Below are 23,118 nucleotides of genomic sequence, written 5' to 3'. Positions count from 1 at the left end.
AATAAAAGAAACATTCATAATTCTTTCACTCTGACAATTACTCTGATTAACTTTTTTCAGTTTTTCACATTTTTAAAATCTGAGCTTAATTTTAAGATACACACACTCTGCTTTTGCTGTAACACATCAGAACTTACCTATCGCTTCATAATTGTAATCATTCCTATGATGTCATTTATTTACCCACTATCCTACTGTTGCACATGTAAGTGGTTTTATGATTTTACTCCATAGATTAACAATTTCTAAATTTTTAGTCGCAAAGATTTAAACTGGAGTTTCAAAATAAGCACTAGCATTCTATTGCCTAGTATCCCCTTTCCTCAAATTTCATAGGCAGTCTGCTACCCAGCACTCAAGTCTTCTTAAAATGTGCATTCTTATTTGAAGAGTTCCATTAGACTTTAGGCTTAGAAACACCTTGAGCAAAATCTCCAAAAGAACAGAGTGAAACAGGTACTGTTCTTTAAGGGCTGGGAGGAAATTAAGGCTCACGGGGACTAAGGAACTTGCCCAAGGTTACTTAGGGCGAGGATGTGAACCTAAGCTGGTCTGAATCTTATTAAGATGTGTGGTCTTCACATTCCCTGGGATGCCTTTCATGTGTGTGCACGCATGCACGACACATACACACACTCTTCACATACATGGTTCATTTCTGGATATAGTGCTCATAAGGAACCTAAAGCTTGTTCATATGTGACTCTACAACTAAAGTAAAACTTTAATGAATGAAGAATAAAGATTTCTTTGATTGCCACTGGAGATGTCTAGTAGGTATTCACCTTGCTGATTGCTATCTCTGAGGCAGCAGTATGATGACACACCTACCCTGTAATTTAAAGGGCTTCATAAAACAAAACCATATTCCCCCCTGCCCCACAAATACCTTGATGACATAAAACTAAGAACAAAAACTCAAAAATATATCTGAATTAAATTTTGACCAGTAACTCTGGCTTATTTGAAATGACCAATTTGCCACTTTCATGAGCAAAATTACTGGTAATGTACTTCCATTTCAAAACTTCACAAAACCTCATAAATGTATTTTAACACAGAAGTAATATGTTTGTTTAAAATATACAATCTGTTTTCATTCCTGTCTCCATCATTTATATAACCAGGACATTCTGCCCATGGTTGTCTGGTGTGAGTATCACTAATATTCGTTATTGTTTGTCTTCTCCGTTGGACTGTATGGTCTTCCAATGAGAGTGTCAATGTGCTATTCAGTATAATTCTTGCTTAGGAAGAGCAATCAATGAAAAAGTGAACAGGTTTGTAAAACCTAGTTTTGATAGAGCTGAATATCAGGAAGACCATCAAGAAGTCTGAAGTATTTACTCTCTATTGTTTTTTTTAAATCCAAAGAAACACCATACTTGTGTAAGGCCATAGTAAATGCACTTTAAATATGTAATTTAAAAATCAAAGTTTTAAGGTAAGTCATATGACAAAAATAACATTCTTTCCTATTGTGAATACAGTTAAATATTGACATTAACAGTTTAATTCAACTAATCTTCAGAAAATATTTCTAACATTATGAGGCTAACAAATTGAAATGGGTGGATCGGGGCACAAATTACTCTTCTCTCATCCAGACTGCAGAAGATCTTTAATTAAACATAAACACTCTTGGCCTCCTACCTACTCCTACACCCTCCCAGGGAAGTGGAGAGAGTCCCCTGGATCGGGGATGGTATTTGGTCACTTTTCCTTTCCTCCTTCCCTGGACCAATGAATGAGAATAACAGTGACCTGGGTAAGCGGGTCTCTTCTGTAGATGCACTTTCCTCGGGTGGGATGTTCCAGCCTAGGCTTAGGTAGGAGGTGGACCTGGTGGGTAGGGAATTAGCAGGTCTCACTATAAGCTGCTTCCTAGCCTTTATTACAATAAAAGGGCTATTCTGAAGCTCCACTGTCTCAACTGGTTCATAACTCCAATGGGGAAAAGGACGCTTTTTATTAGAGGCCCCAAAGACCGCAAAAGAAATGCAATGAGATCCTCAGAAAGCTGTTATTTTTATGGAAAGGCCACTGATAAAACTAAAACACTACTTAAATGCGAATACCGATTTTTATATGTAAGTGAATTTTTCTTGAATATCACCTGTAAACTAGTTTACCCCATTTTGAGTATTCAAGGGTTATTGTGGTCTTTAACATTTTCTCTTTTAAAATGAAATCATGTTTACTCTTTTAGTTGAACCCAATTAAAAAATTTTGATCCAATTTCCATGTCAAGTGTTTTTTATGTTAACTTTAAAAAATTTACTTTTATATATTAAAAGTAACCTTCTTCAATATTTAACATTCTAGGTTACATTCCTAAAAAACATATGCATGTAAAATCATTTCTTCATGAGCTATTTTATAAAAGAGCCACATTGAAAGTATTAATTTCACTTAAGTATTTAAATAATTAATTATTACATATTAAAAAACCCCCAAAACCCACAAACCCACCTCACCTCTGCACAGTCATCCCTCAGTAGCAATGGGTAATTGGCTCTAGGAAGGTCCTGCTCTGGATACCAAAATCTGCAGGTGCTCAAGTCCTACAGTGCAACCTTTGTATTTGTGGTTCTGTGTCTACAGACACAACCAACTGCAGATTCTATAGCACTATAATATTTACCAAATAAAACCTATATATGTGGACTTGTACAGTTCAGTTCTGTGTACAGCTGAGCCTTGAACATGGGTTTCATATATGCAGGTCCATTTAAGTGGTATTCAGTAATCACAGACTATAGTATTACACTATGCTTCCCTGGTGGCTCAGATGGTAAAGAATCTGCATGAAATGTGGGAGACCTGTGTTCGATCTCTGGTTTGGGAAGATTCCCTGGAGAAGGGAATGGCAACCCACTCTAGTATTCTTGTCTGGAGAATTCCATGGACAGAGGAGACTGGAGGGCTACAGACCATTGGGTTGCAAAGAGATGAACATGACTGAGTGACTAACACTTTCACTTTCTTTCACAGTACTATACAGTCTGTAGCTGGTTGAATCTGAGGATGTGGAACCTCAGATACCAAGGGTTGACTATAAAGTTATACTCAGAATTTCAACTGCGAGTGGTCGGTGACCCTAGCCTCTATGTCATTCAAGGGTCAATTGTACAACTAAAGCCATCTATGTTCCTACTATCTTTCCTACATTCCCTGTTTTGAGTATAATTTTTATAATTACTATGTACATTTTTAGACTTTTAAATTTGCTGCTGTTACTGCTAAGTCGATTCAGTCGTGTCCGACTCTGTATGACCCCATAGACGGCAGCCCACCAGGCTCCCCTGTCCCTGGGATGCTCCAGGCAAGAACACTGGAGTGGGTTGCCATTTCCTTCTCCAATGCATGAAAGTGGAAAGTGAAAGTGAAGTTGCTCAGTCGTGCCCGACTCTTAGCGACCCCATGGACTACAGCCTACCAGGCTCCTCCGTCCATGGGATTTTCCAGGCAAGAGTACTGGAGTGGGGTTGCCATTGCCTTCTCCGTTTAAATTTATGTATCTATAAAAACATATAGTATTTTTGTATATTTTTATTTGTGTATTTTAAAATCTTGTATCAATTGTCGAAATAAGTCACTACTTATCCATTTTCCTTTTGGACATTTAGCTTGCTTGCAGTTTTTAAAATATTAAATATTGCTGTAAACATGCTTGCGTTCTGACTGCGCTCTCACACAGTGAGCACCTGGGTACACTTAGAAGCGTGGCTGCTGTGTCATAGGACGTGACCATCTTCATCTTCACCAGGGCATGCCCAATGGCCTTCCAAAGTGGTTGCAGCAATTTATTCTCCCAAAGCAAGTTGAGAGCATCTCCATTCTTCAATCCTTGTTGATACTTGGTCACATCAAGACATTCAATCACATCTCAAGTAATATAAAATTCTCTGACAAATGCACAGGGTCAAGTGACAGACACCATAATCAAGAACAGTTCCATCACCCTCCGCCTGCGAAAATCCTTTCCAGCTCCTCAGCAGTCCAAATCCATCTTCAACTTTAATTCCTGGCAACCAGTCTCTTGCTGTCCTGTATTTCCACCTTTCCCATAAATGTTATAATTTCATATAAATAAAATCATAGTATATTCTGAGTCAGGATTCTTTCAGTTAGCACAATGCATGTGAGATTCTCCTATGCACCTGCCTCCCCAATAGTCTGTATCTCATTACTCCTGAATAGATTTCACTACACAGATGTACCACAGTTTATTAACAACGGAAGAGTATTTGGACTGTTTCCAGTTTTTGTCTATTATGGATAAAGCTACTGTAAGCATTTACATTCAAGTTTTTTTATGTGTAAACATGTTTTCCTTTCTCCTGGCTACCCTGCCAGGAGACTGCTCACTCACATGGTAACTTTATAGGAAATCACCAAGCTGTTTTCCAAAATGGCTATATCATTCTGTATTCCTACCAGGAGTCTTACCACATTCCCAATTGCTCTATATAGCTCCCAGAGCCTGGTATTGTCTGTTTTAAAATATTAGTGCTGTAATAGAGGTAGAGAGCTATTCCATTGTGGTTTTAATTTACAGTTTTCAAATGCTGAAATATTCTCTGGCGCCTGTTCAAAATCTCCTACTCATTTTTAAATTAGGTACTTTTCTTATAGTTGAGTTTTGAGTTCTGGATTAAAGAAATCTTTTGACAAGTGATTTACAAATATTTTCTCTTAGTGGCTTTTCTTTTCATTCAACAGTGAAAAGGAAAAGCTTTAATTTTAATGAAGTTCAATTTATAGTTTTTTTAAAATAGATTCTTCTTTGATGTCTTATCTAAGAACTCTTTCCCTAACCCAAAGTTTTCACCTATGTTTTCTTCTAAAAGTTTTACAGTATTTACTTGTGTTTATAATCCAGTTTAGGTTAATTTTTAATATAAGGTATAAATACAGGTATAGGTTAAAATTCTTTTTTTTTTTTAAATATGGTTATCTGGTTGTTCTTAGCACCATTTGTTGAAGACAAGACTATCCACTGAACTGACATTGTATTTCTAAAAAAAATAAATCATATTTGTGTGAATCCTTTTCTGAGTTCTGTTCTGTTCCACCGATCTCTGTGTCTGTCATCTGTCAGTACCACACTGTTCTGGTTACTGAAGATCTGAAATCAGGTAGTGAGTACCTGTATTTTTTGAACATTGTTTTGGCTTTTGTAATTCCTCGCATTTTCATTATACTCTAAAAACAGTTTGTCTACATTTACAAAAACATAGCAGAGGTTTTAATTTGAACTGTGCTTGTTTATACAGATCTATTTCAGAAGAACTTCTGTTAACACCACTGAGTCCACCTCAATAGGTATACACAGTATTGCTGTTGTTTGGTTGCTAAGTTGTGTTCAACTCTGCAACCCCATGAGCTGCAGCAGACCAGACTTCCCTGTCCTTCCCTATCTCCCAGAGTTTGCTCAAACTCATGTCCATTTAGTCAGTGATGTCATCCAACCATCTTATCCTCTGTCTCCCCATTCTCCTCCTGCCCTCAATCGTTCCCAGCATCAGTCTTTTCCAACGAGTCAGCTCTTCACATCAGGTGGCCAAAGTATTGAAGCTTCAGCATCAGTCCTTCCAGTAGATATTCAAGGATGATTTCCTTTAGGATTTACTTGATCTCCTTGCTGTTCAAGGGACTTTCAAGAGTGTTCTCCAGCACCACAGTTCAAAACCATCAATTCTTCAGCATTCAGCCTTCTTTATGGTTCAACTCTCACATCTGTACATGACTACTGGAAAAACCATAGCTTTGACTATGCAGACCTGTGTCAGCAAAGTGACGTCTCTGCTTTTTAATATGCTGTTTAGGTTTGTCATACTTTTCTTCCAAAGAGCAAGTTGTCTTTTAATTTCGTGGCTTCAGTCACCATCCACAGTGATTCTGGAGTCCAAGAAAATAAAATGTCAGTGTTTCCACTTCTTCCCCATCTATTTACCATGAAGTGATGGGACCGGATGCCATGATCTTAGTTTTTTGAATGTTGAGTTTTAAACCAGCTTTTTCTCTCCTCTCTCACCCTCATCAAGAGGCTCTTTAGTTCCCCTTCACTTTAGACCACTACAGTAGTTTCATTTGCATATCTGAGGCTGTTGATAATTCTCCCAGCAATCTTAATTTCAGCTTATAACTCATCCAGTCCAGGACTTTGCATGATGTACTCTCCATAGGAGTTAAACAGACAGGGTGACAATATACAGCCTTGAAGTGCTCCTTTTCCAATTTGGAACGTCTGTTGTTCCACATTTGGTTCTAAGTGCTGCTTCTTGTCCTGCAATCAGGTTTCTCAGGAGTCAGGTAAGGGGGTCTGGTATTCCCATCTCTTGAAGAATTTTCCAGTTTGTTGTGATTTACACAAAGTCTTTAGTGTAGTCAATGAAGCAGATGTTGTTAGAATTCCCTTGCTTTTTCTATGATCCAACGGATGTTGGCAATTTGATCTCTGGTTCCTCTGCCTTTTCTAAATCCAGCTTGCACATATGGAAGTTCCCAGTTAATGTACTGCTGAAGCCTAACTTGAAGGATTTTAAGCATCATCTTGCTAGCATGAGAAATGAGTGTAATTGTATGGTAGTTTGAACATTCTTTGGGATTGCCTTTGGGATTGGAATGAAAACACATATTTATTCAGGTCTTTTAATTTTTTATCAGGGTTCTGCAGTTTATACAGGCTGTGTTTTGTTTTTTTTTTGGGTGGGGGGAGGCAAGGGCTACTTTAAATGGTATTGCTGCTTTCTTAATTTTGAACTTCAATTGCTCATTCTTCAAATATTCAATCAGACAATACAACTGACCCTTGATCAACACGGGACGTAGAGGCGTGGACCCTCCTTGCAGTCAAAAATCCATGTATAACTTCACAGTCATCCCACAGTATCCTTGGTTCTACATTTGTGGATTCAACTAACCATTGATGGTGTAGTAGTAGGTATTTATCCACAAAAAAAAAATCTCTGTGCAAATAGATCAGTGCAGTTCAAACACATCTTATTCAAGTATCAACTACATATAAAACAATACAACTGACATTTATCTATCGGCCTTTTATCCAACCTTGCTACACTGACTTCTTTATTCCAGGAGTTTTTTGAGGGTACATTTCATGTTAATTTTTTACATAGATAATTATGTCATCTGGAAAAATAGTTTTTTTGCCACGTTTCACTGTCTACAACTTCCAGTATGGTGTTCAGTGGCAGTTATCTTGTTGCTAATTTTGAGGGGAAAAAGCATTCAGTATGGTGTCAGCTGTACATTTTGGTAGACATCCTTTATCAGGTTATAGAAGTTCCACTCTTCTTAATTTTCTGATATTTTCATCATGAATGGGTGTTGATTCTTTTAACAAACTGAGATAATCATGTAGCATTCTTTCTTAACATATTGAATCATATTGATTTTTCAAATGTGAATCAGCCTTGCATTCTTGGGATAAACCACACTTGGTTATAGTTTTTCAATGTATTATACTTTTTAATATGTTGATTTAGACTGGTCAATACTTTGTTAGGGATTTTTGTATCTATTTTCTGGAGTAACAATTATGATGCCAATTCCAACATGTGGGTCTTTGCTCTGCATACCCCCACTACAACAGCAATCCTCAAATACCAGTTAGGTGTCCTACAATTCAATCCAGTGATGACTCCAGCTATCCAGAGACAGCATCAGATTTCAAAGGTTAAGGGCTTACTCCCAGGGGAATGGCCTCCACTTCAGAGGCCATACACAAGGTCAGGCTGTCACGTGATACTGACTCACTACAAGTCTGAGTTTCCTAAGGTCTCATTCTTGTTGTTCAGTTGCTCAGTTGTGTCTGACTCTTTGTGACCCCACAGACTGCAGCACACCAGGCTTCCCTGTCCTTCACCATCTCCTGGAGCTTGCTCAAACTCTCATCCATTGAGTCAGTCATGCCATTCAACCATCTTGTCCTCTGTCGTCCCCTTCTCTTCCTGCCTTCAATCTTTCCCAGCATCAGGGTCTTTCTAATGAATTGGCTCTTCGCATCAGGTGGCCAGAGTATTGGAGCTTCAGCTTCAGCATAAGCCTTTCTAAAAAAAATATTCAGGATTGATTTTCTCTAGGGTTGACTGGTTTGATTGCCTTGCAGTCCAAGGGACTCTCAAGAGTCTTCTCCAACACCACAGCTCAAAAGCATTAATTTCTGGATTCCTTTAATTTAGTTTAATAGAGTGTTTAATAGTTTAAATTTAAAAGTTTAATTTAATTTAATAAAGTGGCTTACAGGACTTAGAACATCAGTTTACTTACAAGGTTACCGGCTACCCTGGTAATGAGCTTCCATATTCAATGGATTTCCAGAAGTCACCTCGTTAAAATAAACTCACTTGTGGTTGAAAGGAGCTTGTTATTAATAACAACACACCCACTTCAGGTTTATAAAGGCTCTGAAACATTTTCAGAAACTGAGAATAAGAGACTAAATGTTGTTAACATAAGATGCTCTCATTGCTCTTACCATTCAGGAAATTTCAAGGGTTTTGTGAGCTCTGTGCCAGAAATGGGGATGAACACCAAATATATGTATTTCCTATTATCAAGCAAAACATCATAGGGGGAATACTGATCAGTAGTTTCCATATAATGTCTTTGGTGGTTTCAGTGTGATGCTTGTCTTAAGAATTTAGAAGTGTTCCTCTTCTTTTACTTCCTGGAAGAGACCAAGAAGAATCAGCATCATTTCTTCTTTAAATATTTGATGTAATTTGTGTATCCATTTAGGAGCTCTCTTTGTAAGAAGGTTCTAAACTGTGAATTCATTACAAATACATAGTCATACAGATTACATATTTCTTCTTAGATATGTTTGGGCAGCTTGAGGCTTTTAAGGAATTTGTCATTTCATTTGAGACATTCGATTTGGGCACAGAAAGGTCCACTGTTTTAATGGAGGGTCTATAATGATATCCTCTCTTGTTCCTGATATTGGTAAAATGGTTTATATCAGATTATTTACCATTTCTGTACACCGTATTTTTACATTTACCATAATTATTTACCATATTCCCCACTTTCATTCATGATATTTGAAGATTCATTCTAGTGCCATTTCTCTTTTATCTAAAGAACTTCATTTAGCATTTCTTTTATAGCATGTCTGCTATGGGGTAGCACAGAGTCGGACACGACTGAAGCGACTTCACAGCAACAGCAGGCAATGAATTCTTTGTCTTTGCTGGGGCTCTGTCTTCGTTTGCCCTCATTTCTGAAAAGATATTTCTGCTGGATATAAAATTCTGAATTTTACAGTTCTTTATTTCAGCATTTAAAGGTTTTGATACACAGTCTTTGGGTTTGATAATTTCTGCAGAGAAATCCATAGTCTGAATATTTAAATTGTCGTTCCCTTATATAATGCATAATTTCTGTCAGATCTCAAAGCTTTCAACCTTTGGTTTCAAGAAATTTGATTTGATATGACTAGGCTTTGTATTTTGTTTTTTATCCTGTTTAGTGTTTGCTATGCTTCACGAATCTGTAAATTTATGTCCTTCACCAAATTTTTTGCAATTATTTCTTCAAATGTTTTTTCTGTAACATCTTTTCCTCTTCTTCTGGTACTTAAGTTACATGAATTCTACATCTTTTGAAATTGTCCACACAGGTCCCTAAAGCTTTTGCATAATTTATTTTCAATCTTTTTTTCTCAATTCAGATTAGGTAGTTTCTACTGAACCCTCTTGAAGTTTACTGCCTTTCCTTCATTCTTATATTGGCCCACACACTGAATAATTTCTTCAAAAATTTAAGATGTATTTCTTCAGTTCTAAAATTTCCACTTGGTTCTTTTTTATAGTTTCTACTTCTCTGCTAAGTTCTATCTTTTCACTCATTTCAGGAATGTTTACCTTTATCTCATGGAACATGGTTACATTATTGATTTAAAATCTTTTGATAATTGTCATCTGACTACTGTTAGGGTTGGGATCTCCTGTATTCCCCTTTCAGAAATAATCACATTTCCCTGGTTCTTTATATTGTAATTAAAAAATTATATCCTGGACATTTTGAATATAATATTGAGACTCTGGGTCCTTAAAAACCTGTGGAAAATGTTGAGTTCTGTTGCTTTTCAGGACGCCTACTCAGTGCGGTTCAGGCTGCATGTACTGCCTCTTTGTCTGGGTGTGAGTTCCACATGCTGGTTCAGTTGTCAAGGCCTTGGCTATGCCATGTAGACTTGCCCGAGGCATACCCTGCTCAGGCACCTGGGCAGTGTTTACAATGCACTGTGGTCCTCAATACCTTTGCCGTGTTTCTGCGGGCCTCCTGCGTGCATATGTAGCTCAGGGCTAAGCCAGAATTAGTACCTTCCTTTCTCTAGCTCCCTGCTCTCCAAGGCTTCCTTCTCATTCTCTGGATAACCTGGTTCCCTCTTCCTGGTTCCTCTGCTGGCTAGAAAGATAAATTTTCCTCAGTTTTTAGTCTCCCGATTTGCTGTGAGTTCTGAGTGACTAAGCACAAAGAGGAAAAAAAACAAGAACAATGGGAATTTCCTCCATACATCACCTTATGTTCTCCTAAAGTCCACCAGTTAGGACATGGGGTTTCTCTCGGGGTTTTAGTTGTTACTATAGCTGCTGTGACTGGTGCTAAACTTGGGCAGAGTTAGTAAGGGGAAAAAAACAAATCAACCAGGGAAGCCCCATCCAGTTTGTGGGGGCCCCTCTCTCAGTGTTCTGGCTAGCAAACTTTCTGTGTCTATACCTGCTGTCTGTTCTACAAAGAGAAAGAAAAAACCCACAACTAGTAGTTTGTTGTTTGGGTTAGTTGAATACTAACCCCAAAAGGGGGTATTAGTATTCAAGTTTTGAATAGTTCCCTTCCAACCCACTTTCTAATGGTTACTTTTCAGAATCCTCATGCAATTGCTTTCTGTACTCTATCTAGTTTTCAGTTATAATAAGAGCCATAAGCTACAGTAGGATTATAATATCTTGGCTGATTCTAGAAGTCACTTATTTTAAGGGAATAAAATTGATAAATTTTACCTTTATGGTTTGTACTTTGTGTCTTCTGTTTTTAATAAACTGTTTCCCAGCCAAAGGTTACATAACTATACTCCTGTATTTTCTTCTAGAAGTTTTAGTTTTAACATTTATGCCAAGTGCAAAACAGGTTATCTCACATCAATAGTCAATTGTTGTAACATCAATTATTAAGTGTTTCCTTTTGATCTAGCATGCTATAATATTATATACTAAGCTTCCATACATACGAGGTCCTATGTTTTGATACTTTATTCAGTTTTATCAGTTTGCATACCCCAGTGATAAATGCATTCCATCCAACCACCACAGTATCATCTCAAAGGTAAGTACTCTCACTTTCTTTTTATTCAAAATTGTCATGGTTCTTCTGGACCCTTTCCTCTTTATGTGAATTTCAGAATTAGCTTGCTAAGTTCCCTCAGAAAGCCCTATGGGGATTTGGCTTGTAATTTTAAATTGATTAATTTGGGAATAAACATTTCCATCTTCTCATACATGAAAATGGTGTATGTCTCTCTGATTTCCCCCATTTCTGTAGGTCTTCTTTTCTGTATTTCAATATAATTTGAAAAATTACTTCCTGGTATGATTTTGTGTTTCACTTTCAAATTACTTTTGGAAAGCAATTTATTTTTATAATTGATGAACTTTTTTTCTCTTGTCACATTGTTGTTCAGTCGCTAAGTCATGTCCGACTCTTCATGATCCCATGGCCTATAGCACACCAGGCTCCTCTGTCCTTCACTATCTCGGAGTTTGCTCAAAATCACATCCATTGAGTCTGTGATGCATCTCACCCTCTGCTGCCCCTTCTCCTTTTGGCTTCAATCTTCCTCAGCATCTGAAGCTTTTCCAATGAGCTGGCTCTTCATATCAGGTGGCCAAAGTATTGGAGCTTCAGCATCAGTCCGTCCAATGAATATTCAAGGTTGACTTTCTTTAGGACTGAGTGGTTTCATCTCCCTGCAGCCCAAAGGATTCTCAAGTCTTTTCCAGCACCACAATTTGAAAGCATCAATTCTTTGTCCTCAGCCTTCTTTATGGTTCAACTCTCACATCTGTACATGACTAGTGGAAAAATCATAGCTTTGACTATATGGACCTTTGTTGGCAGAGTGGTGTCTCTGCTTTTTTAGGTGTGTTATAGCTTTCCTTCCAAGGAGCAAGCATGTTTTAATTTCATGGCTGCAGTCAGCATCCACAGTGATTTTGGAGGACAAGAAAATAAAATCCGTCACTGCATTCATTTGTTGCACTGACCACCACCAAATAAAGTACTGGCAATAGACATAAGCTTAAAGAAAATGATTTTAAGGTTTCACCATTATGATGTTTGCTATAGGATTTTAGAAGATATTTTTCATCATGCTGAAGATATATCCTATGTTGGAATTACTGATTTTCATTCATCAATAGATTTTAAGTTTTATTGATTTTTTGCATCTATTGATATATGTGGATTTATCTCCTTTAATGTGTCAATATGCTAAACCATATCATTTGATTTTCTATTTTCTCACAGTAAGCTGTCCACAAATGTCAAAGATAAGCCCATCTTTGGTCAAGTTTTCTAAAAAATACTTGTTAGGTTTAGTTTATTGCTACTTAGTCTTTTGGGTCTTTTTCTCTCTCCTTCATTTTACAAATAAGTCTCTGTTTTAAAATTCTCTCATGCTATCTATTTAGTTTTGATAAAACAGGCTGGGGAAAGTTCTTCTTCAGTTTTCTAAAACAGTTTATATAACAGTTTTATATAGCATGTTCCTTAAATATTTGGTAAAATCTAATTAGGGCAGTTTTTCTGTTATCATATTTTAAGTATTAGCTTGGTACAAAAGTAATTGCATTTTTGGACTGTGAATTTTAAATCATTATAACTAGATTCAAACATATTTTTGTTAGACAAAATAGGAACCATTACAATCAACACATTTTCGCCAACAAGATACAAGTTTGTTTATTTCTGTAGCATAAAAATCCATGCTGCAGGATTCAACAAACTCTCAGAAAGCATTTTCTGCATCCTGCTGGTTATGAAAGTGTTTTCCCTGCAAAAAGTTGTCAAGATGCTTGAAAAAGTGGCAGTCCATTGGCTAGAGGTCAGGTGAATATGCTGGATGAGGCAAAACCTCTGATTCATTCACCTTCTGAAGCATGTTGTGCAACATGTAGTCAGAATCAGATATTATGGAGAAAAACAAGGCTCATTTTTATAAAATTTTTATGTTTTTACGTTATGAAAGTATGATAGCACATTTACAGTAGACTTGGAAAATACAGAACAAGATTACATGTAGTTCCACTATATATTAGAATTGACCCATTCTGTTGACCAAGGCCAGCTGCAGGCATTGAAGTTTTCGGTGCATCTCATTGACTTGCTGAGCATACTTCTCAGATGGATTGCTTTTGCCAGGATTCAGAAAGCTGTGTGGATCAGACTGGCAGCAGACCACCAAACAGTGACCATGACCTTTTCTGGGTACAAGTTTAACTTTGGGAAGTGCTTTGGAGCTTCTTCTTGGTCCAGTCACTGAGCTGGTCCTTGCTGGTTGTCATATACAATCCAACTGAGAAATGGTTGCTGTTGTTGAGTACAATAAGAGAAAACAACAATTCTTTTGATTTGTGGTTAGTGGCACCCCACTCCAGTACTCTTGCCTGGAAAATCCCATGGGCGGAGGAGCCTGGTAGGCTGCAGTCCGTGGGGTTGCACAGAGTCGGACACGACTGAGTGACTTCACTTTCACTTTTCACTTTCATGCATTGGAGAAGGAAATGGCAACCCACTCCAGTGTTCTTGCCTGGAGAATCCCAGGGACAGGGGAGCCTGGTGGGCTGCCGTCTATGGTGTCACACAGAGTCGGACACGACTGAAGCGACTTAGCAGTAGCGTGAGCTATCAACTTATCAAGCTTTTCCACCTTTCTAATTTGCTTCAAATGCCAAATGACCACAGAATGGTTGATGTTGAGTTCTTGGACAACTTCTTGTGTAGTTCTAAGAGGATCAGCTTCAATGATGGCTCTCAACTTGTCATTATCAACTTCTGATGGCCAGCCACTATGGTCATCTTCAAGGCTCTCATCTCCTTTGTGGAACTTTCTGAACTACCACTGCACTGTACGCTCATTAGTAGTTCCTGGGCCAGATGCACTGCTGATGTTGAGAATTGTCTCTGCTGCTTTTTTGACCCATTTTGAACTCAAAATAAGAAAATTGCTCAAAAATGCTTTTTGTCTAATATCATTTCTATAGTCTAAAATAAACAGCAAGTAATAAAGTCATTAGCAAAAAATACAGTGAGAAATGCATATTAAAATGATTATAATACAACATTTATTTAAGAATGTACTCCAGTATCAAATGGCAAAGTTTAACCATGCAAAGCCACAATTACTTTTGTACCAATCTAATACAAAATCAGTTTTGTCAATTTGTTAAGAGTTTATTTAGCTTTTCTATTTCTTTGACTTTGATAAATTATATGTATGTAAACATGTACGCATACACATACATTATATATTTCAGTAAATTGTTCACTTAGACTGTTCACAAATATATTAGCAAAGAACAATCTAAAGTATTTCGATTACGGAAAATTTCAAACACACAAAAGCAGACAAAACAGTGTCATAAACTCATTTTACCCATTCCCTAACTTTAGCTTTATCTTCCCTGATAGCTCAGTTGGTAAAGAATCTGCCTGCAACGCGGGATACCTGGGTTTGATCCCTGGGTTGGGAAGATCCCTGGAGAAGGGAAAGGCTACCCACTCCAGTATTCTGGCCTGGAGAATTCCATGGACTGTATAATCCATGGGGTCGCACAGTCGGACGTGACTAAGCAACTTTCACATTCACACCCTTCATACTTTCACTTCTGCCTCACATATTATTCTAAGACAAATTCTAGAGATATCATTTTATGTGTAATTAGTTTCATATATAAGGTTAAAGATGTTAAAAAATAACTTCATACTATTATTAACCAAATGAATAATTCCTTAGTATCAAATTCTAGTGTTCAGACTTCTAATTGTCTCTTAATGTTCCTTGCCTTTTGTAGTTTGTTTGAATCCAAACCCATTTGACTTGTACTTTTTTAATCTGTACACTCCCCTGCTGGTTTTCTTTTTCCCTTTGTTATTTATTGAGGAAATGCTATTCTTTGCTGCTGCTGTTCAGCAAGTATTCTTCATAGTTTGTCTTACAATGCTTTTTTTTTTTTTTAAATCAGCTGTAGTTGAGTGAATGACCTTTCCCGCTTCTAATATTGTCTTTTTTCTACATTACTCTTGCCAGAAGTATGCTTGTTGCTATTTTTTTTTTTAAACAAAAGGCCAGCTTTTGGTTTTGTTGAGTCTTCCTTTCTGTAAATTTTGAAATTCATTTATCTCTGGTCTTCTGTTATTATCCTTTCTTTGGATTCTTCAGCTTATTAAATTTAAATCTTTTTCTTCTTCTAAAATTAGTATTTATGATCACAAATTCCCTAAAGTACACTTAGGGATATCCTGCAAGTTACAATATGTAGTATTTTCACTATTGCTAAGTTTTTTTTTAATGAATGTGTTCAAATTTTCATTCTAATTTCTTCTGTGATGTATCAATTACTAGATGATATATTATTATTTCTGAACATTTTTTTAAAATTGAAGTTGACTTACAGTGTTAATTTCTGCTGTACCATTCAGTTATACACATATATAGGCATGTGTGTATATGTAGATATACACATTTTAAAGACACTGCTTTCCATTATGGTTTAACTCAACTATACCTATCGAATATAGTTCCTTGTGTTATATAGTAGGACTTTGTTGTTTATCCATTCTACATGTAATAGTTTGCATGTGTTGACCCCAAACTCCCACTCCATCTCTGCCCCACTGTCCCTCCTCCTAGGCAATCAAACGTTTGTTCTCCACTGCTCTCCATGTCTGTAAGTCTGTTTCTGTTTTGCAGGCAGGTTCATTTGTGTATTATTTTATATTCCACATGTAAGTATATCCTATGGTATTTATCTTTTTCTGATTTACTTCACTTAGTATGATAATAGCTAGTTCCATTCATGTTGCTGCAAATGGCATTATTTTGCTTTTTTTTATGGCCAAGTAGTATTCTATTGCATACATGTAACACATCTTTATCCTTTCAACTGTTGATGGATATTTACATTGTTTCCATGTTTTGGCTAAGGTAAATAGTGCTGCTAGGACGGAGAAGGCAATGGCACCCCACTCCAGTATTCTTGCCTGGAAAATCCCATGGATGGAGGAGCCTGGTGGGCTGCAGTCCATGGAGTCACTAAGAGTCAGACCCGACTGAGCGACTTCACTTTCACTTTTCACTTTCATGCATCGGAGAAGGAAATGGCAACCCACTCCAATGTTCTTGCCTGGAGAATCCCAGGGAGGGGAGCCCGGTGGGCTGCCGTCTGTGGGGTTGCACAGAGTCGGACACGACTGAAGTGACTTAGCAGCAGCAGCAGGAACACAGGAACCCACTATAGTTTTATCTGGATATATGCCCAGAGTGGGGCTGCTGGATCACATGGTAGTTCTATTTTTAGTTTTTTGAGGACACTCTTCTGTAGTGGTTACACCAACTTACATTCCCACCAACAGTGTAGGAGGGTTCCCTTTTTTCCACACCCTTATTAGTATATGTTATTTGTAGACTTTTAAATGATGGCCATTCCGGCCAGTGTGAGGTGGTACCTCATTGTAGTTTTTATCTGCATTTCTCTAGTAATTAGCAATGTTGAGCACTTTTCCACAAGCCTACAGGCCATCTATATTTTTTCTTTGGAGAAATGTCTATACAGGCTTTCCACCCATTTTTCGCTTGGGTTGTTTCTTTGTTGAGTTGTATGAGCTGTTCGAATATTTTGGAAATTAAGCCCTTGTTAGTGCATTATTTGCAAATATTTTCTCCCATTCTGTAGCTTGTCTTTTCATTTTGTTTATGGTTTCCTTGGCTGTGCAAAAGGTTGTAAGTTTGATTAGGTCCCATTTGCTTATTATATTGCCTTGGGAGACTGACCTAAGAAAACACTGGTACGATTTATGTCAGAGAATGCTTGTCTATGTTCTCTTCTAGGAGTTTCAAAGTTTGTTTTAAGTCTCTAAGCCATTTTGAGTTTATTTTTGTGTATGTATGGTATGAAGATGGTTCTAACTTCACTGATCTACAAGCAACTATCCAACTTTACTAGTACCATATGGGGTTTTAAAGTTATCTTTTGGTTTCTGGTTGCTAATTTAATTGTACTTTTGTCAGAGAATGCTCTGTATGATACCAAGCACTGGTGTGTATGTCAGACTTCCTTTTTCCATCCAGTGTATGGATCAGTTTCCATAAATGTTTCATGCATGCCTGTAAAGAATGTAAAATCTCTGAATGTTGGGAGTTAGGATACCATGTTCCATTAGGCACACTGTGATGTTTAAACCTAAGCCTTGACAATTTTTTTTGCATGTTTGATTAAATTATTGAGAGGTTAAAAAAATTACACATTATAATTGTGGATTTGTCACAATTTTCCCTTGACAACTGTCAATTCATGTTTTGTATATTTTGAGGCTATATTAATACATAAAATTTAAAATATATCTTCCTTATGAATTAGTGACCATCTTGATTTCAATTTTAATAGTTATACTAGCTCTTTTAGTATCTATTTCTCTGGTTTTTGTATTTTCAAAATTTTCTGTAGTTAACCTAAAACAGATACATTTGGATTTTAACCGTAGCACTTGGTTTGATTATTTTTGCCCCCGATACCTTAATTTTGCCCTCATTCTTGAAAGACAGTTTAGTTGGACATGGAATGTTCGAATTTCAGATTGCTGGTTAATTTTTTCCCTTAGCACTTTGAAGATGTTATTCTATTGCTTTCTGGCTTCTATTTTGCTATTGGTTATTCCTTTGTTATTCTTTCTAGGTAGTCTCTTCTCCCTCTAGATGTTTTGGAGATATTTGTGTTGTCTGTGATGCCGATTGTAACTCAGGGTCAAGTAACACTTTTTTTCCTTGCTTTGAGAATCACTGTATGTCAATGCCTTTTGTTATTTCTTACAATTTTCTTAATAAATTGCCACTGTCTCCCATCCTCAAGCTACTTCCTGGGTCATTTTCTCAAATCTATCTCTCAATACTGTACTTTTTACTTGAGGAAGATCTGTTCGGTTATTTTTAAAGTTTCCTTGGTATTTTTCTTTCTCATATTTTGATACCTACTTGTTGGATATTTAAAACACTTCAGATCTTGGGGATCTAAGGAACTTCCTGCTGTTACGCCTGCTAACTCAACCTGCGCTGAGTTGTTCACCTAGACGCTAATTCGGGGGTCTATTGTTTTATCTATGGCAATCTTGTGGCCTACATGGCTATTTGTATTTATCTGTGTCAGATGAGTCAAAAGGTGTAATAAGCCCAGGACCATTTTATTCATTTTGGGGCTAAGTGATTCCTGGGCTGAGCATGGAACATAAATTTGCACCCCAAACTAATAAAGATAGGTTTCTAGGTATCAACTGTCAGGGGAGACCTCAGCCTCACCCCCATCCTGAGACTGAGCCCCAAAAGATAAGCTTCTTTTGTTACAACTTGTGCTCATGGAAGACTTTTTTTTTTACCATTTCATGGCGACCATCTCCCTTTGTGGGTTCCAGCTTTATGTGGTGAACCTCGCAAAGGCCACATGAACCCTAGGCCTTTTATTTGTCTCCGTGTGGGTAATATCAGGCTCCTGGCACGTTCACCCGAGTAGTCACAGGTTACTGAAATCAGCAAGGGGCATTTGGCATTTGTACCATCAATTGCAGTTTTCAGCTTATTGCTCTGGTTTATAGTTCTTGCACTTCTAGTTAATAAGAATTATCTTCTTTTGGGGGGTTTATCTATGCTTTAAAAAGGATGTCTATTACATATTATTTAATGTTTCTAGGTGTTTTGTAACAGGTAGGTTTTCAGGTTATCTAATCCATCACATTACCAGCAACTTTAAATTTTTGTTAATTCTTTAAAGGTTTGTTCTCTTACCCTCACTTTTTTCCCCTCTTTTTACATTATACATACAATAAATACAATTTTAACTGTTACTATTCCCAGAAGTACAAATTAAAAGCAAAAAGCAGCAGTAGTTAGGAACCAGTCTCAATCTGTCAGTTATATAAAAGCATCCTTCCCTGTGGTACTTTCCAATAAAAATTCTACACAATTAGCAGAGGACAGCATGATAAGAACAAAGAACTAAGACAATGTTCTAAGTTCTAATGTTCAATGTTCTAAGAACTAAGACAATTTGTGTTTTGGTTTTGACACTGTTATAACCAACACTGAGATCTCTGACAAGACACTTCAACCTCTTATGGCCTGTTTTACCTCCTCATAAAGATGTTTATGAATCTATGATCACACTGATCAATACCTGTACTGTCTGGTTAGGAATACACAGATTTTAAGAATCTTAAAATAAGAATATTAATGTATGTGTAATATTCCTAAAGTTTATATTGTAATTTATTTAACTACAACAATGCTGATGTTAGGTGTTCAATAATGTGACTGAAATAAAATTTAAAAAAAGTTGCAACATCAGTTTAACTAACCAGTAGGTATCTGCATGAACCAAATAACACAATGTACAAATCACATCTTATTATATCATCCTCAGAAGTGACTGCGTACTTAATACTACCTTAGCTTTCGGAGTAGCTTTAATCGTCCATATGCAATCAACCGCTTGGCCGGGTTTCGTCTTTTCCTCTTGTTCTACCTGACTAGAACGCACTATCCCATCAGCTCCTGATAGCTCAAACTGGCAATCTAGAAAGGACAGATGAATGATGTTCAAAGGAAAATAAGACTAATCAAAGATGCCAAGAGAAAAAAAAAGAGGTAATATACTAAACCTGGGATGGGATTTAAAATACCTCCGAGGTAAGTAAAGTCTGGATCTGTAACAGAGAAAAGAAGAAAGTGATTGGCACCGAGATATTTTAGAGTTAATTTAAGGCTTAATGTCTTATGTTATATCTAATGCTGCATTTAACAACAAAGCAAGAGAAAGCTTTCATTGGTGTATACTACAAAGCACTGCTCACTTATAGGATTGATGTTTTTAAAAATGATAATGCTTAAATTTTTGATCACATTATGAATTAATAACTTATTTATGCTACCTGAAACTCACAACTCTTTCTCAACTGCAGTAGCTAGTAGAAAGATACAGACTGCAATGAAATATTATCCAGTCTTAAAAAGGAATGAAATTCTAACACATGCTATATAACATGGATGAGTCTTGAAACGTTATGCTAAGTAAAATAAGCCAGACAGTTAAGGACAGTGTAAGACTCTATTTATTGAGGTCCCTGGATTAGTCAAATTAATAGAGATAGTTTTCACGGGGCTGTAGGGATAGGGTAATGGGAGTTAAGTATTTAATCGGGACAGAATTTCAGCTTGGGATGACAAAACAGTTTTGGAAATGGACAGTGGCTATGGTTGCACAACACTGTATATGTACTCAATGCCACTGACTTGTACACTTAACAGGGTTAAAACAGTGAATTTTATGTTACACATAATTTACTCCTCCTCACCATAGTAGTAGCTGTGTGTGTGTGTGTGCTCAGTTATGTCCAACTCTTTGTGACCCCATAGGCTGTAGCCCAGGCTTCCCTGGTAACTCAGGGAATCAGGTAGGCCTGATACCCACTCTATGATTCTTGGGTTTCCGTGGTGGCTCAGACGGTAAAGAATCAGCCTGCAATGCAGGAGACCTGGGCTCAATCCCTGGTTTGGGAAGATCCCCTGTAGAAGGGCAAGGCAGCTTGCCCAACCCAGTATTCTTGCCTGGAAAATCCCCATGGAGAGAGGAGCCTGGTGGGCTACAGTCCATGGGGTCATAGAGTTGGACAAGACTGAGCGACTAAGCTATAGGCTGTAGCTCACCAGGTTCCCCTGTCTTGCCTGGAATTTTCCAGGCAAGAATACTGGAGTGAGTTGCCATTTCCTTCTCCAGGGGATCTTCCTGACCCAGGGATCAAACCCATGTCTCTTGCGTCTCTTGCATTGGCAGGTGGATTCTTAACCACTGAGCAACCTGGGAAGCCCACTGTAGTAGCTTAATGAGCTGTATTTTCACAATGGCAGTAAAAAGAAAGAAGACTAAATGATATACAGTATATTCTTCCCTGTGAAATAGTTCACAGAAAGTTGACAATCAATAGTTTATATTAAAATAACTGATTTAATTAAATTGGTCAGGTATTTGATTTTTAATAACTAAATCAATTAACTGAATTGATACTTCAGCACCAAAAATACATTATATAAAAAAGTCTTACATAGAGTCAGGTTTTTGCAAATATGTTTAGACTACCTGAAAGAAAAAAAAAGGTATCTTAATCATTTGAACAATGCTTTTAAAAATATTAAAAAACAAAGCCAGGCATCTTTATATGTAAAGATGCTTGGAAGAAAAGCAGCTCTTTTTCTTCTATTATATGTATCATGAGAGCAACTTCATATGGTTTATGGTTAAAATATAGACACATTAAAATAAAAAGAAAATGTTTAAGATTTCTAGACTAATTACCTTACATTTGCATTTTATAGTACTTCAGAGTTTCTACATACCTTATGTTTAATATTATGCTAATAACAATAACATCAAGATCATGTAATATTTTATTTTATAGATGAGGAAACTGAATCAGAGAGAGATGATGACTATTTTGGATAATATAATGGCAAAATCAGGACTAGCTCTAATTCTCTAGACAATTTTTCTTTCTCTATTGTGTTACTTTTATAACATGGGTGAGGATGCCACAATCTTACTACTAAAGAAAAAAAAAGGTCAAAATAAATAGGTAATTCATAAATAGCTAAATCATGGCTGTCTAGTTATTTAAGCCATATTAATAAAATAAATTTTGTCCAGGGATTTGTGAATGTGGATGAAACCTACTAACGATGAGAAACTAGTATCTTTTAAATACATGAAATTCTCTGAGCTACTGGTGATATTTGTTGAGGCAGAGGCTCGTAATGGGTTCCTACTTCCTGGAAGTAACTGGAATAACTCTGAAACTTTTAGTGCAATGACAATATCCCTAGAATTCTTGCCTACGTGTGAAGTTCTGATTCACTTGCCAGATAGTTGCTATGATTTTTTTACTCTAATGCTAGTTAAGATTTAGATTTATCTTTGACACATCTCTGCAAAATTGGTGAAGTGTTGTTACTTTCTTTTACTTAGGGAGGTTGGGTTTAGTTAAAAAAGAATAGTCTCTGTGATGTATTCTAAATTTAGGCTAAAATTTTTCCTACTTTTTTCAACATGTACTTTGATAATCATGCTGAAAGTCAATGGTTAAGATTTGGTGCAGATTAAGATTCCACTGCAGAGGGCATGGGTTCAATCCCTGGTCATGAAGATTTCACATGCCATGCAGCATGGCAAAAAAAAAAAAAAAGAAATTAACAAGAATTAAGCAATCAGTTACATATAAAAACTGTCAATTAAAATAGGTTTAAATAGGCTAATTAGTCTAAGATATTTTAGACTAGCAATTTTTTCATTCTGACAAGTTTATATGTCTATCTGAATTTTCAAATTTTTTAGACACCTGTTTGTAATTTTAAAATTTATTTTTATTGTAGTAAAATATTTACCCTTTCATCCATTTTTAAGTGTACAGTTCAGTGGCATTATGTATATTCACAATGCTGTGCAAACATCACCACTCTCCATTTAAGGAAAAATTTAAGACAAATTTTAATATGATACAATTGCACTCCACGGTACTTAGCCAAATGAGTTAAAAACTTGTCCACACAAATGGCTGCATATGGATGTCTATAGCAGGTTTATCTGTGGTTGCTAAAACCTGAAAGCAGCCAAGATATCCTTCTACACAATAAACAAACAAACTGTGGTACATTCATACAATGAAATATTATTCAGCACTAAAAAAAAGAAAAGCTACCGAGCCATGAAAAATACAGAGGAACCTTAAACAAATATTACTAAGTGAAAGAAGCCAATCTGAAAAGGCTACACG

General features: G+C 36.7%; 1 protein-coding gene across 2 annotated transcripts in view; it reads right to left on the bottom strand.

Moving 5' to 3' along the window:
• The window catches only part of NETO2 (neuropilin and tolloid like 2), a 68,630-nt gene that overhangs the window by 28,973 nt on the left and 16,539 nt on the right, over window positions 1-23,118 (bottom strand). Inside the window, exons 5-6 of one of the 2 annotated variants that reach the window (XM_027513695.1) lie at window positions 19,957-20,001; window positions 19,743-19,870 (exon numbers count right to left, since the gene is read on the bottom strand). In XM_027513695.1, coding sequence (XP_027369496.1) covers window positions 19,743-19,870; window positions 19,957-20,001 — 173 coding nt within the window. The remainder of the gene's footprint in view (window positions 1-19,742; window positions 19,871-19,956; window positions 20,002-23,118) is intronic. The other variant, XM_027513697.1, reaches the window with a different exon arrangement.

Source organism: Bos indicus x Bos taurus, chromosome 18, assembly GCF_003369695.1.
Source record: "Bos indicus x Bos taurus breed Angus x Brahman F1 hybrid chromosome 18, Bos_hybrid_MaternalHap_v2.0, whole genome shotgun sequence".
Taxonomy (NCBI): domain Eukaryota; kingdom Metazoa; phylum Chordata; class Mammalia; order Artiodactyla; family Bovidae; genus Bos; species Bos indicus x Bos taurus.
Note: the sequence above shows the minus strand (reverse complement) of the source record. Positions and strands in the feature narration are given on the sequence as shown.